This window comes from Pelophylax lessonae (genome assembly GCF_965119305.1).
Source record: "Pelophylax lessonae genome assembly, chromosome: 1".
NCBI classification, from domain to species: domain Eukaryota; kingdom Metazoa; phylum Chordata; class Amphibia; order Anura; family Ranidae; genus Pelophylax; species Pelophylax lessonae.
In genome coordinates this window covers 636,288,601-636,303,027 of record NC_138768.1, presented here as the reverse complement: position 1 = coordinate 636,303,027, position 14,427 = coordinate 636,288,601, and the positions used below count along the sequence as shown (strand labels likewise).

General features: G+C 40.5%; 1 protein-coding gene across 1 annotated transcript in view; it reads right to left on the bottom strand.

Annotated features, from left to right (window-relative positions):
* PLK4 (polo like kinase 4) overlaps positions 1–14,427 on the bottom strand; it is a gene marked incomplete at its 5' end in the record, with an annotated part of 32,083 nt that overhangs the window by 12,308 nt on the left and 5,348 nt on the right. The window contains 7 exons of the mRNA XM_082266699.1: positions 55–146; positions 3,129–3,262; positions 3,630–3,779; positions 5,566–5,668; positions 8,299–8,403; positions 10,494–10,816; positions 12,012–12,112. Of these exons, the coding sequence (XP_082122825.1) occupies positions 55–146; positions 3,129–3,262; positions 3,630–3,779; positions 5,566–5,668; positions 8,299–8,403; positions 10,494–10,816; positions 12,012–12,112 (1,008 nt within the window). The remainder of the gene's footprint in view (positions 1–54; positions 147–3,128; positions 3,263–3,629; positions 3,780–5,565; positions 5,669–8,298; positions 8,404–10,493; positions 10,817–12,011; positions 12,113–14,427) is intronic.

Below are 14,427 nucleotides of genomic sequence, written 5' to 3'. Positions count from 1 at the left end.
TTTTTTGATGTCTTGTGCAATTTTTTGCACAGCTATAAAAGAAACTTGCCTTACCTCCCAAATGTTACAGGGAACAAAGAAAGAGTTTCTCCTTTCTTCTCCTCGACATTAACAGCTGATTCCAAGGAAAGACAAATCTGGTGGCTCTGCAATGCATGTAGTAGGAACGGAGATTAAATAGTGCTAAATGCTAATATAAAACTGCTGATATTTTGGAAATAATTCTTTATAAACAGGCTCTCCATGGGATCTCCACCCTACCAGGGTCCTAAACAATAAGAGGCCCTCTGAAGGCTCTCTAGCAATAGCTTTTTTTCCCTAGATTTTCAACAGATGATCCTGCAAAAACACACTTATTGTTTCAAGGTGACAAAGCTAACTGCTTCGTATCTACTGATAATTATTAGGGAAGCACCGATATATCAGCCCCCAAAAATTATCAGGAGAAAATAGGGTTATCTGCATTTTGCTGATAGATAAAAAAGTTATCAATAATGGCTGCCGTAAATTATCGTCTGAAAAAAAAAAAAGGTGCCGATAAGTGCCGAAAATAAATAGTCATTTAAATTAATTATATTAATAAAAAAAAAATCACATATAATACAATTATATATATATATATATATATAAAAATATACAGAATATATGCATCTTTAAAAACTGTCAATCCCGGTTCCGGTTATCAGCCAAGTGCTTCCTGAATTGTTGTTTTCGGTCCAGAATTTTCATTTTGGTGCACCATAAATAATTGGCGTGGTTAACAAAGGACAAGACTGCTGAACACCCCCACCCCCTCCAATATAATTTGGGGAGGGGGGGTGGGGTGTGCATTTAAAAAAAAAAAAAAACAGCTTCAGAGCCCACAAAATTTCTGGTAGGATCAGCTGGTACTTTTCTGTACTTGGCCAAAAAAAAAAAAAAAAAAAAACTACAGCCACTACATTTAAGAATTGGTAAGGTGCAATAACATTGTTGTTCTTGGGTACGTGGGTACGGATACAAATGTGTGTCTACGCATTTCTAAGGGCTCATTTACACTAAAGACTCATACTGTACATACGATGAAAACATATGACGAACGATCACCCTTTTTTTTTGCATGATAGACTTATATCAAAAACCAATAGGTTATAAAGTTACAAAAATTCTCGTACAACAGAATACAACTTCTTAATGTGTTGTATTGTACTGCAATATATTTTTTTGTTCCCGAACATGTGTGGTCTTGGTCATTTTTTGGAAAAATACTGTTCAGAGTAAACCAAAACCGTTTGTTCTGGTATCGTACAAGAAAAATCTGTCCCTTCACATGAACTGTCGTAATCAGCTCTCAAAAGCTGTGTACGAACGATCAGATTATCATACAAATCGCTTCAAAAGCAGTGTTTTTCATTTGATTTTTTTGATTGTGTGCATTAGGCATTACAACAAATATTAACTCTTTCGCTGCCAAGTCCATACATGTATGAACCTGACAGCAGGGGTTTTCACAGACAATCCAGTGGCTGTAGCATAAAGCACTGTCAGGTGAAAGCATTCACAGCAATGTAGCAGCCCAATTGCTCACACACCTCCAGGTATTGGCGCCCCACTAAGCTTTCCAGCCTATGTATGCCCATCTGCGGGTACCGGCAGCTGGAGGGGGAAGGAGAAGCACGGACACACATCGGCTCTCCTCCCCTTCCTGTTGTGACCCGGATGCAACATCTGCGATGTCACTTCCAGGTCAAGCTCTCGGTTTCCCCCGGCTGGTTTAGCCAGGAAAAGATGTTTTCCAATGCGACCTGCATTGCACAACATTCAGTGGAGCACAGAGCAGACATGAGGGATCCTGTCACCTAAAAAACATTGCATAGGGGGACTTTTTGTTTCCTATGTAATGAAAAAGAAAAAAAGTCAAGCAAAAAAAAAAAAAACACATATGCCTTGGGATTGCCTTTGTGTGAAAATGTTGATTGCAAAACACGTTACATATTGCTCGCTGCACCACGCCAGAGGGAGAGCAATAATGCTAACACAAGACCGCCTCTGTAAAACTAAACCGATACCTATAGGGGGCTTTTAAAGCGTCGCATTTCACGGGCGCACACAAATTTTAGGTTAGACATGTTGGGTATCTATTTAGTATCAACCTCGTCTTTTATATTTTATCGAAAATGTAGGTAGTTTGAGTTTTTTCCCCCCAAAATGTACTTATTGTTTTGTACCGAAATTTTGCGGTAATAACGTGTGAAATAAAAAAATTGGAACTACCACTATTTCATTCTCTAGGGTGTCTGCTTTCAGAAACTATATATATTTGTTTTTTTTTTTGTAGTTTTTCAGGCTGAAAAGGATTTTTAAAACGTCTGCAAAAAAAAAAAAAAAAAAAAAAATGCAAAAACTGCTCTGGCAGCGAAAAGGTTAAAGCACATACCGCTTCAACATGCTTTTTTGAAGCTTTAATGAAAGCAAGCTTAGTCATAGCCTTCTATGGAGGCTTTGAACCATCATGAAAGCGACATGGGGTATTAATTTGTTGAAGCAAGTGTAAATGAGCCCTTAGAGTACCTTTTATTTTCAGCGGGGCTGCAGATGGGTAATCAGGTGTGCAGAGGGGTATAAATATTCCTACACATCGCAACCTTCTCTTCCACATTTAAAATGATTGGTTTTCTTTTTTAAAAAAAGTGACTTTACAAACATGTTATACTTACCTCCTCTGTGCAGTTGGTTTTGCACAGAGCAGCCCAGATCCTCCTCTTCTCGGGTACCTCTTCAGTGCTCCTAGCCCCTCCCTCCAGTCGAGTGCCCCCACATCAAGCAGCTTGCTATGGGGGCACCCAAGCCTAGGTGCAGCTCTGTGTGTCCATTCAGACCCCACCCCCTCTCCTTGATTGGCTGACTTTGATTGACAGCCATTGGAGCCAATGGAGTTGTGGCTGTATCTCAGCCAATCAGGAGGAAGAGTCCCTGGGAGATGCTGCTACACCCAGAAGGTTTTATCTTTTCATGCATAGAATGCATGAAGATAAAAATCCTTCTGACTTTACAACTGCTTTACATACATTGTGAAGGAGGACTTTTTAAATTCACTTCTATTTGTTGCTTAGATTATATGTGTTTATATTCAACATTCATCCTATTACCTCATTGGCGTGATCCACGTAATATTTAATTTCCTCGCCCATTTCACTTATTCTGCTCCCATGTTTCAGCGTGCGGGACTTCCCAGATTTCTCGATTATCCGAATTAACTCTGCTGTTTTTTGGATTTTAGCTCCTAACAAACATGAAATACAACATAGATGTTACAGTATTTAAAAAAGCAACTCACACAGCAAAGAAGTGAACAGCTCCATAGCAAATCATGTAATTTCACTTTTCATGCGATTCTGTGTGTTCTGAAACGCATCAGCAAGCGCATCAGTGTGAACCAGGGCTTAAAAAGAAGACACATTTCATAATGTTGAAATGTTCAGTGTTCTAAAAATTAGGAAGACACCCTTCTTCATCCTGTGGCCTCTTATCTGGAAGCTCCATTTTGTTTTTGTGATAGGGTTACTTTGGGTCTTATTTACATTGGTCAGGCCCTTCCCTTGTTTGTATCTTGTTGGATCAATTTTCCTTTTGCAGAACATAGAACTCACCATCATAGAAGCAAACTTCGAAATCAGCATTCGGAGAGTTTTCCATTAACATGCATTTTGCGTATCTACTATAGTAGGTCACTTTTGGAGTTTTGGACCGGACAAGATCTGTGAATTTCGATGCGTACTGGTATTTCTTCCAATATTTTTCTGGAGGGGGGAGACACAAAAACACACAAGGTAAATGAGAGGGAAAGCAAATGTTCATGGACATCCAGGAGAAAAGCAAACTACAATTATCAGTTTGATACAAAATGCCTTTTACAGGCATAAGCTACAACAAAGACCTAGAGTATGTCTCCGAACAGTTTTTTTTTTTTTTTTTTTGCTGTTCTTCAGAGTCAGAATATACACTGCTCAAAAAAAAATTGAAAGGAAGACTTTAAAAACACATCAGATCTCAATGGGAAAAAATATCATGCTGGATATCTATACTGATATGGACTGGGTAATGTGTTAGGAACGAAAGGATGCCACATCTTTCAATGGAAATGAAAAATTATCAACCTACAGAGGGCTAAATTCAAAGACACCCCGAAAATCAAAGTGAAAACATTATGCAGCAGGCTAGTATATTTTGCTGACATTTCATTGAAGCAACTCAGAATGATACTCAGTAGTTTTTATGGCCCCCCACGTCCTTGTATGCATGCCTGACAATGTTGAGGCATGCTGCTTTTGAGACAACGGATGGTATTACTGGGGTATTTCCACTCAGATATGGACCAGGGCATCCTCGAGCTCCTGAACAGATTGAGGTGCAACCTGGTGGAGACCGAATCCTAATGTCTCAAAAGGTGCTCTATTGGAGTTAGGTCAGGCGAGCATGGGGGCCATTCAGTGGTATCAATTCCTACATCCTCCAGGAACTGGCTGCATACTCTTGTTACATGAGGTCGGGCATTGTCGCGCACCAGGATTAACCCAGGACCCACTGCACGAGTGAAGGGCCTGACAGTGGGTCCAAGGATTTCATTTCATCCCTATTCCTAATGGCAGTCAGGGTGCCATTGTCTAGCCTGTAGAGGTCTGTGCATTCCTCCATGGATATGCCTCCCCAGACTATCACTGACCCACAACAAATCCAGTCATGCTGAACGATGTTACAGGCAGCGTAACGTTCTCCACGGCTTCTCCAGACCCTTTTATGTCTATCACATGTGCTCTGGATGAACCTGCTCTCATCTGTGAAAAGCAAAGGGTGCCAGTTGCAGACTTGCCAATTCCGGTGTTCAATGGCAAATTAAGCTCCACGGTGCCAGGCAGTGAGCACAGGGCCCACTAGAGGATGTTGGGTCCTCAGGCCAACATCCTGAAGTCTGTTTCTGATTGTTTGGTCAGAGACATTCACACCAGTAGCCTGCTGTAGGTCATTTTGTAACTGCCTGTCTCCTGGAATCTCCTCCATGCTCTTGAGATTGTGCTGGGAAAGACAGCAAACCTTCTGGCAATGGCACGTATTGATGTGCCATCCTGGGAGGTGTGGGACTGCAACCTCTATAGGGTCGAGGTATCGCCTCATGCTATCAGTAGTTACACTGACCCTAGCCAAATACAAAACTAGTGAAAAACAGTCAGAAAAAAAACAAGTAGGGGAAAAAAATTTCAGTGGCCTCACCCTGCCCTGTAAAACCATTCTGTTTTGGTGGCTGTCTTATCGTTGCTCATCTAGTGCACCTGTTAATTTCAATATTACCAAAGCAGCTGAAACTGATTAAAACCCCCATCTGCTACTTAACTGACCAGTTCAATATCCCAGGAGTTTAATTGACTTGATGCTGTATTCTGATTAAAAAGTGTTCCTTTAATTTTTTTGAGATGTATGTATGTATGTATGTATGTATGTATGTATGTATGTATGTATATATCTAATACAAAATCATTGTAGCTTCCCTTCAAGGGGTTAGACCAAAGAATATGCTTATATGTATTATACCTGGTAAGCTCTCGAAAGTGTAACTCTGCATGCTTTCTGGGGGAGACGGAGGCCTGTCATCCAAAGGAAACCCTTTGCCTTCATTTGGATGATACACATATATCTGGAAAAAGAAAGTGGTCATATGTCATTAAAAACAAAACAAAAATGAGATATTGAACTAAGTGGTTATGCAAATATACATTATGTTGCTAAAAATCTAATCTCAAGATCTTTATAATGACATGATGTAGAGACCCATACAGCAATGGCACATCAATTTTCATAAAGTAATAACTCAACTAAATTAATAGTAATAACTCAAACCTAAAAGCATTTTTTTTAGTTTTGGATAGAGGAAAAAAAAAGGGGGTGGAACTTCTTTTCTTTTTCACTGCTGCCTGGATACCCAGGGGTTCTAACCCTCCCCCAAGCTATCCAATAATAGAAAAAAAAATGCTAGAGTTCCACTTTATGTGGACATTGTTTTGCTAAAGTATTTAGTTATACATTACTGCTTGCTGCAATAAATTTAACTTCAGAACTGAAAACTATTCTATTTAGGCCAGGGGTCAGCAAACTTTCTAAAGAAAGGTCCCGTTTACGGTCCTTCAGACTTTGGGGGGGGGGGGGGGGCAGACCGTGCCCTATAGGAGTAAACAATACCTGATTTTTAGGGGGAGAAATAGTTGGTGTCAGTGGAAGGAATTATGCCCCATTACTGGTGTCAGTGGAAGGAATAGTGCCTCATTGTTGGTGTCAGTAGGGGGCATAGTGCCTCATTGTTGGTGTCAGTAGGGGGAATAGTGCCTCAAGGGCTAGATTAATATAAGCAAAGTTTGGCCTCAGTTTGGAGACCACTGATTTAAAGCAGTTGTATACTCAGTAAAAAAAAAAAAAAAAAAAAAAAAAAAACCTGCAGGACAAAGGCATAATGAGCGAGTGTGCATCGCATACTAGCTCATTATGAAATACTTACCTTAAAACGAAGCCCCGACGCGGTCGCCTGGACAACGCTAAGGGCGCTGTCATGTTGCCTCGGCCTCTCTTCTTGGTTCTGCGGCTCCGGCGCTGTCAGTGGCCAGAGCCGCAATGACGTCACTCCCGTGCATGCGCGCGGGAGTTTCACTTTCGGGCAAGGAGCTCTGAAGGTCCGCTGGACCTTCAGAGCGCATGTGTCGCTGACGTCAGCGGCTGCATGCAGGGCGAATATCTCCTAAACCGTGCAGGTTTAGGAGATATTAATTGTACCTACAGATAAGCCCTATTATAGGCTTACCTGTAGGTAAAAGTCAAATAGCGGAGTATACTACCGCTTTAACTAAAACGGTGTAAGGTTGAAAAACTACAGATCCTCAAATATGAAATTCTGCAGTTTGTAATGACGCTGTATACTGAGGATCTCCAGCCATCTATGCCTGCATTCCAGTCAACAGGGACCGAAAAGATTAGTCAGAAAAGGCTGTAAACACCTGAAAAGGTCATAATTCTGGAAGTTAAAGTGTTTTTGTGTGTGTGTATATAGATATATATCTATACACACACACACACACACACACACACACACACACACACACACACACACACACACACACACACATACTGTATATATATGATCCTGTTCCTATAAAGCATGTTATACAGCACAGTGCATGTGCTGTATAATTTGACCCTCTCTATCACCTAAGAAACCTGGCTGATCCTGCCAGTTTCTGCCCTCCCCCTGGAAATTGATTACGATATATCATGGCTGCTGAGCCCTGACACCGTGGTCAGTTTACGTGCCTCCGTCATCCTCCCCCCTCCCCTCCCTGCTTGCTCCTGTGTGTGACCCGTGTCCTCTCCTCCCCTGCTGCTATACAATTATATCATATAAAATAAGGACTTGTTCTTTGTAGATCCTCCTCTATTATAACCTGTAATATTGCTCTCTGTCTTTGTTTTAAAAAATAAAGAAGCGCAATACCTTATTAAAGACTGCCGCTGAGCGGTCACATGACTGCCTGAGGCTCTCCTCCTGGCTGACATCAGAGGGAACCCCAGCCCCTCCCTCTGCAGTCCTCGGAGCGGGGCAGGAGAATGCTGGACATAAGCTGACTGCACAGCGGCGCTTCAAAATAAGGTCACATATATTGAGCCGCATCATTTTTATAAGACAAAGGCAGTGAGTAATATACCAGGTTATAATAGAGGGGATTCTACCAAGGACCAATAATGGCTTACGTAAGCAGATGGGAGGGGGGGGAGGGGGCCTGTAGCAAAAGCTTTAATCAAAAAGGTACTTCCATGTAGATAAAGTGGGCAAACAGGTGAGGATGAATAAAAGGTCTCTTTATTTTGCCCAATGAGTACACATGTTCCAAACAAAGCTAGCACTGACGCAATTCAGCCTGTGAAGGCCTTACTTCTAATTGGAACTAGTAGTACATCTTAAAAAGCTGAAACACGTTAGTGTCAGCTCTGTTTGAAACATGTGTACTCCTTAGACGAAATAAAGAGACATTTTTTTCATCATCACCTGATTGCCGACTTTATCTACATGGAAGGACTCTTGTGTTGCAGGGTGGGGAGTAGACATAGAGACCTCTTGTCGGCCCGGATTGCATGATTGGCTTGCAGTGAAATTATCATGCATGTGTGTTTTATTAAAAAGGTACTGCCTAAATTGAATGTGGGAATATACAGAAGTAAACACAGATTTTGATAAAAAAAAAAAAAAAAACAGTTGGTGTGTTGAAGAAGAGACGCACTTACTAAGTTGCCATCACATGATATCCGCAGCACCTCTTTAACCCGTTCTTGAGAATTCTGCTCTTTTAAAAATTCCATGCAAACATCTCCAGTGTCAAGAATGCTCACCTATGCAATGAAGAAAAGAAAGCATATAAACCATAAATAACATAATAGATTGCAATACAGCGACAAATCTTCACCAACAGGTAGTGAACTTTGGTTACGGTTAGGGCCATGTCAGATGGGCAAGTCTGTCCCCAGTGACACATCCACATTTGGGGGGGGGGGGGGATACAGAATTTGCAATTGCTACACAAACCATGTTGTAATTTAACATTATTAAAAATGACCTTTCCTGTTTATTGTGCATCTGCTGCAAAATGGCAACCTGGAGGTGTAAAGAATACCCCTAAAAATTTAATTTCCTGCTTGTGTGATTGACTTACTGGATTTTTCTAGAATTCTGAACTAAGATACAAGTCAAAATTTTAGGCACCCTCTGCAATAGGAATTTCAGTTTGGGTGAGATAACCCCCTCAAAAGTTGAATACTTCAAAAGGGACACATGCTCTGCAGCTAACACAGAGTGCACCAGGTGATTATAAAGAATCAGATCCTCCCATTTATGTTTTGTCTTCAAAAAAAGAGTAGTGAAAAACCCAGCTATTTCATCAGAGAACAAACAGGCATGACTGTTCTATTAATTTATACACATTTGTAATCGTAGGACTTTTTGTGAACATATATAAAAGACGACTGAGAATCAAAACCATATTAAATTCCATTTAAAACAGGCACGTCCAACCTGTGGGCCGCATGCGGCCCGGAACTGCAGGCAATGCAGCCCACCGGCCATGGAACTCCAGACAGTCTCCCGCCTTTGGCCGGCGGCTCATGGACACTAGCAAGTGCCATGCGATCTCCCGGCTGCCGTGGGAGACTTCGGATGTATGCAGTCATGACAGAGCTGCTGCTTCCTGTATAATTCCAGCTCTGTCACAGGCAGAGTGATATGAAATGCACTCCGCCTGTGACAGGAGCCATACAGTAAGCAGCAGCTCTGCTCTCTACTGCAGCCGCTGCTTCCTCCAGCAGTACCCGACGTCATGACCAGCAGTACCCGCATGACCAGCATTACTCGCCAGCAGTAACCACACCAGCATTACCTACCAGCAGTAACCGCACCAGCAGTCTGCAAAATAAAAAATAAGTAGAAAAGGTATGTGCATTAGCATGTGTAAATTGTTGCAATATGTTTTTTTAATAACCAGTTGTGTTCTGTCACATTATGTCATGTCCTTGTTCATACATGTCTGAATAAGGAGATGACATTTTCTGGCTGCCTAAGTCATATGTGCTAGGGGTGCAACTATCCCCCAGCACATAACTGTAAATATCCCAGCATGTGCAGTATTTACGACTCCTACCACCATCACCACTTCAAATCACTGAAGTGTGGTCATGGTGGTTAGAGTGTTCTTTAATATCTCTCAGAAGTAAACCTCTGTATACTGATTCCATTTCATTTGATCATCCTCTAGTTGTGTTAAATTAGTGGGGGTACGGCGGCTCAGGAAGGGCGTTATTACTTATATACCTTAACTATAGTATATATTTTATATGCAGCTTGAGAACATTTTTCTACGCTCAGTGTGGCCCAGAGAAGCCAAAAGGTTGGACACCCATGTCTCTAACTAAAAGGCAGTGGTTCCATCTTGGCTTTTTGGATGCCCCTCCTTTGGGAACATGATCACGTTAGGAGTTCAAGGAAATTATATTCCTTAATACTCCCAAAAAGATCCACAGCAGGTTTTACTGTATTGATTTCTTCACACGTGTTCCTGAAGAAGGAATATCCGAAACGTGTCAAGCCTATATGTGAATTTTGCTTGGAATCTATACATGTTGTAAAGCGCTGTGCAGAGTATTTTTAATATGTTTTTGTATATGTTTTAAATAGAGTATAATAAAAATTTGTTTTGATGATACACAGTCTTCTTAAATATGTCCAAAAAAAGTCCTATGACTACAAATGTTATATATATATATATATATATATATATATATATATATATATATATATATATATATATATATATGACATTTAGGGATGTGGTCTAACAAAAGTTGAATTCCTCTTTAACCATCTCTACCACATGACGGATGTTAGTATGGCCTACAGATGTACAAGATACAAACAATGAGCTCATACATACCACTGCATTCTTTGTTTTTTGCCTGATGGGCTTTAGTCTCTCAGAGTTTAGTGGAAGAACGATACTTCTCAAGTTGTGGTAAGCGGGAACTTGTGGGGAAATTCTACCTTTAAGATGGTGCAGATTTTCTTCTGCTTTACGCTGGCCAGCAGCTGAAGGTTTACCCAGTCCCTTCTGTACATTTTCATAGGAGTTTGTGACCTTCTTCACTTTAACATCACTCCAGTTGTATTGTGGAACATCTGGTTTCATGGCTTGTTGGCAGTAGTAATTGGCACTTGAATTATTAATGCTGTTTATCTCCTGGGGTGTGTGTATCTGGCCTAAAAAAAAAAAAAAAAAAAAAAAAAAGTTATTATTAGGAACAAAAAAAAAAAAAAAAAAAAAAAAAACACAAAAAATGCTTCTTTCAGACGAAATAAAGCCCAACACTACTTCCTTGCAGTAAATGTATTGATCCTCCGCTCCCTTGGAAATACAGGACTCCCCTACACTCTGGCAGTGGACTGTGGTCATGTCCAATACAGGGCTATGGTCCCTGCAATGGTCTTGATGTCAGAGGCATCCGAACACAGAATTGCAGGGGAGAAGAGACTGCAGGGACCAGTCTAGCAGGGCAGAGGAGTCTGTGGCAGCGGAGGATCCGTTACGTAAAACGGCAGTACCTTGTACCCCCTTAACGTAAACCAGCAGTTAACCCTTGCAAGAAAAAAACGTTTGCTTTTCCCAAAGTCCAGCTTTAAACGAACCTAATAAAAATGAAAACAACTGTTTAATTTATATTGTCCCTTCTATTTATGTATTTGGATGACACTGTAAATATTTTAATTTAAAAGAAATCTAAGCACCTTTTACCTAAATCGATATACAGCTGTCACATGACCCGGCTCTTTCCCAGCCTGTCTGCAGGGAAACATAAGCAGGAGGAGCTTCTAGTCCTCTACTGCTGGTCACATGTTAAAAAAAAAAAAACAGCCTTTGGAATACAAAGTAAAAATAAATAAATGGTTTTAAATTGGCATACAAATATATATTTAAAATCAAATCAGTTTTTGGCAACATGGTGCGGGCAGATTTCTGCCAGTCACAGACTGGGTCAGACCCCTCCAGCCTGTGTCTTAGAATAAGAGGGAGGTGAAGCCACCATTAATCTACATGTAATATCCTGCCCCTATTGTATTTAGCTGGTTAGTGGGCAAGGAGAAAGTAGGGAGGGAGTGGGCTGTCATTTACCACTGTGTATACGACGTGTCACATGGGCTGCTCACATGTGATAGGGAAGAAAGGCTCAGCATAGAAACTCAAGGAAACCCAAGCATGTTCAGAGCTGCCCACACTGCTCAGCAAAATCCCTAGCTGAATTGGGGACATGAACGGAAGGTGGAGAGAGAAAAGCAGGATCAACCAGGTTTTTTTAGACTACAGAAAACGAATCTCATAGTGAGTATGAGCAGCATGTAATACAGCAGTTATTGATCGTTTTTTACGATGTGGATTTAGTGACACTTTAAAACCTACCATTTAGTTGCATCGCTCCAAACCATTGCTGTACAGTTTCAGTCTGGCACCTCTCATCAGACCTTGCAGCAGTCGGTTTTGGAAGACAGAAGTATTCAGATCTGGAGCCAAAGACAAACAATGTTATAACCTCAAATGAGGTTGATATCTGGATGCAAAAGGTAGTCAAATTTGAAGGGTAATGTAGAGTACAGTTTTTATTATGTCCCTTTGCTTTATTGCTATACTCATGATAAAAACAGAATTTTCTTTCTCAATTTTTGTTGAATTTGACATCAAACCCTAATGCAGACTCCTTGGGTTTTGCACACAGGAAGGGCACAAGGCATGCTTAATTTGTTAGATATTAGCTTTGCATTGTGCTGAAAGAGAACTGGTGACCAATCGGCATTTGTAATTTGAATGCCCACTTAGCCGCGCAACAAAGCTATTTTCAAAATTACCAGAAAGAAAGCTAAAGACTTCATGTCTGACTCTCAGTTAACATACCCTCTATATCCTACTTCTGAGTATATATATATATATATATATATATATATATATATATATATATATATATATATATATATATATATATATATAAAAACACATACATACACACACACACACACATATACACACACGTCTTTTTTTCAGCTGGAACTTTGTGGAACTCAGTTCCACCACCTCTGGCTCAGGCCCTCTGTTCCCCACTCACCACTATTACTTGTAAACACAGAAGCCGGCTTCCATGCTTACAAATGACAGCTTGTCTCTCAACAGCTCCCAAAGATCCGATTCTCCTGAGTGGCTCCCACTCAGTGGGATGGGGACAGGGGAGATGCTGGTGCCTGGGTGCAGTGCGGATGGTGACATCACCACTGGATGACACCCCACTGCAAGTGAGAGAGGCGGAGCCAACTATAGTATGCGGGAGGTACTAGAGCCAACTGAGTGCTTCAATACAACAAAGTCAAGGAACTGAAGAGGGGTGAAAGTGAGATGTGGATGGGGCATGCAGAGGTAAGAACCTGTGGAAGAAGGCTGAGCTCTGCACTTTTTGTGTAGCCCCCCCCCCCCCAACTCTGCACTCTTTGTGTAGCGCCCCCCGAACTCTGCAATCTACTCCCCCAAACTCTGCACTATGTACATAATGCACTACTGGTATTAAATATCCCTTTAAGAACCTCCCACTGTTAGTGAAATTCAACCACACCCACTATTTGATGCGGTTTGGGAGGTGTGTGTAAGGGGGGGGGGGGTGGTGGTGGTTTGGGGGTTGTGGATGAGTTCCGGAACCTATTTTCCAAGAAAAAAAGCTGTGTGTGTGTGTGTGTGTATATATAATATATAAACTTTCACTGTTTCACAGTATAAATGAATCTCTTATAGTGATTATCTGCCATGTTTGTACTATAAAAAGGGCAAAAGGTTTTTTGTTTTTTTAAACCCCATTATGAAAGGTAATACAAAAACTGTTGCTGCTAAGGTCTTATGCCATACACATATCAACTTTGAATGAGAATATCCATACGAAACTTCTTTGTACATTCAAAAAATAGACTAATAGCATTCAAAAATGTACTTGCTTTTAACATTCAATTTTAAAATGAGTGTAATTTCTGAATGAAAACCACATACACTGTCTGAAAATTTGTTAGATCGGGAAAATATTTATTTTCTGCTCCTTCAAATTTTCATTGTGTTCAAAAATGAATGTTGATTTGATACTGCTAACAATTACAAAATCAATCGTGTACCAAAAACGAACATTTTTCAATAAGGAAAGCAGGCACAGATAGCTTGTATCAATCTACCTACCTATAACAAGGGAGCTTGTCATGTATAGTATTACAATTCTGTCTGAAAATCTGCAAAACAGCATTTTAGGTCCTTTTACATTTTTGTTCTTTTAAATAAAAACATTGACCTCCAAGTCTGATGATATGTACCAGACTGAACCTTTAATAGTATGTACTGTATAGGTCTTCTGTCTTATTAGATATTCTATTCCCAAACCATATAGTGGGTTATTTATAATTCAACACTGTATTCTAGATATTTTTTTAGTCGCACTACATTTGCAACCTGCTTTTGGGGTGTCAGTAACTTTTAACACCCACAGCGGATCGCGGAACAGTGCAATTGCAACGTGGTAAGGGAAAGGCGCAGGATTCACTGCCTTTCCTGCTTCGCATCAGTGTGAACCAGGGCTTAATGTATACTGCTAGGTATGCCGTTATCACCTTATAACCGCTAACCAAAATACACGTGAATACAAGCACCCACATACACAGTTTGTTAAATTTCTACATCAACTATGCAAGTGTAACCTATTCTATTTATCGATCATAAGAAAATATAAAATCAGCTGTAGACAGGAAAACAATATCCAAAAATGCTTTTGTAGATATACATGTGTTAATACATAACCAAG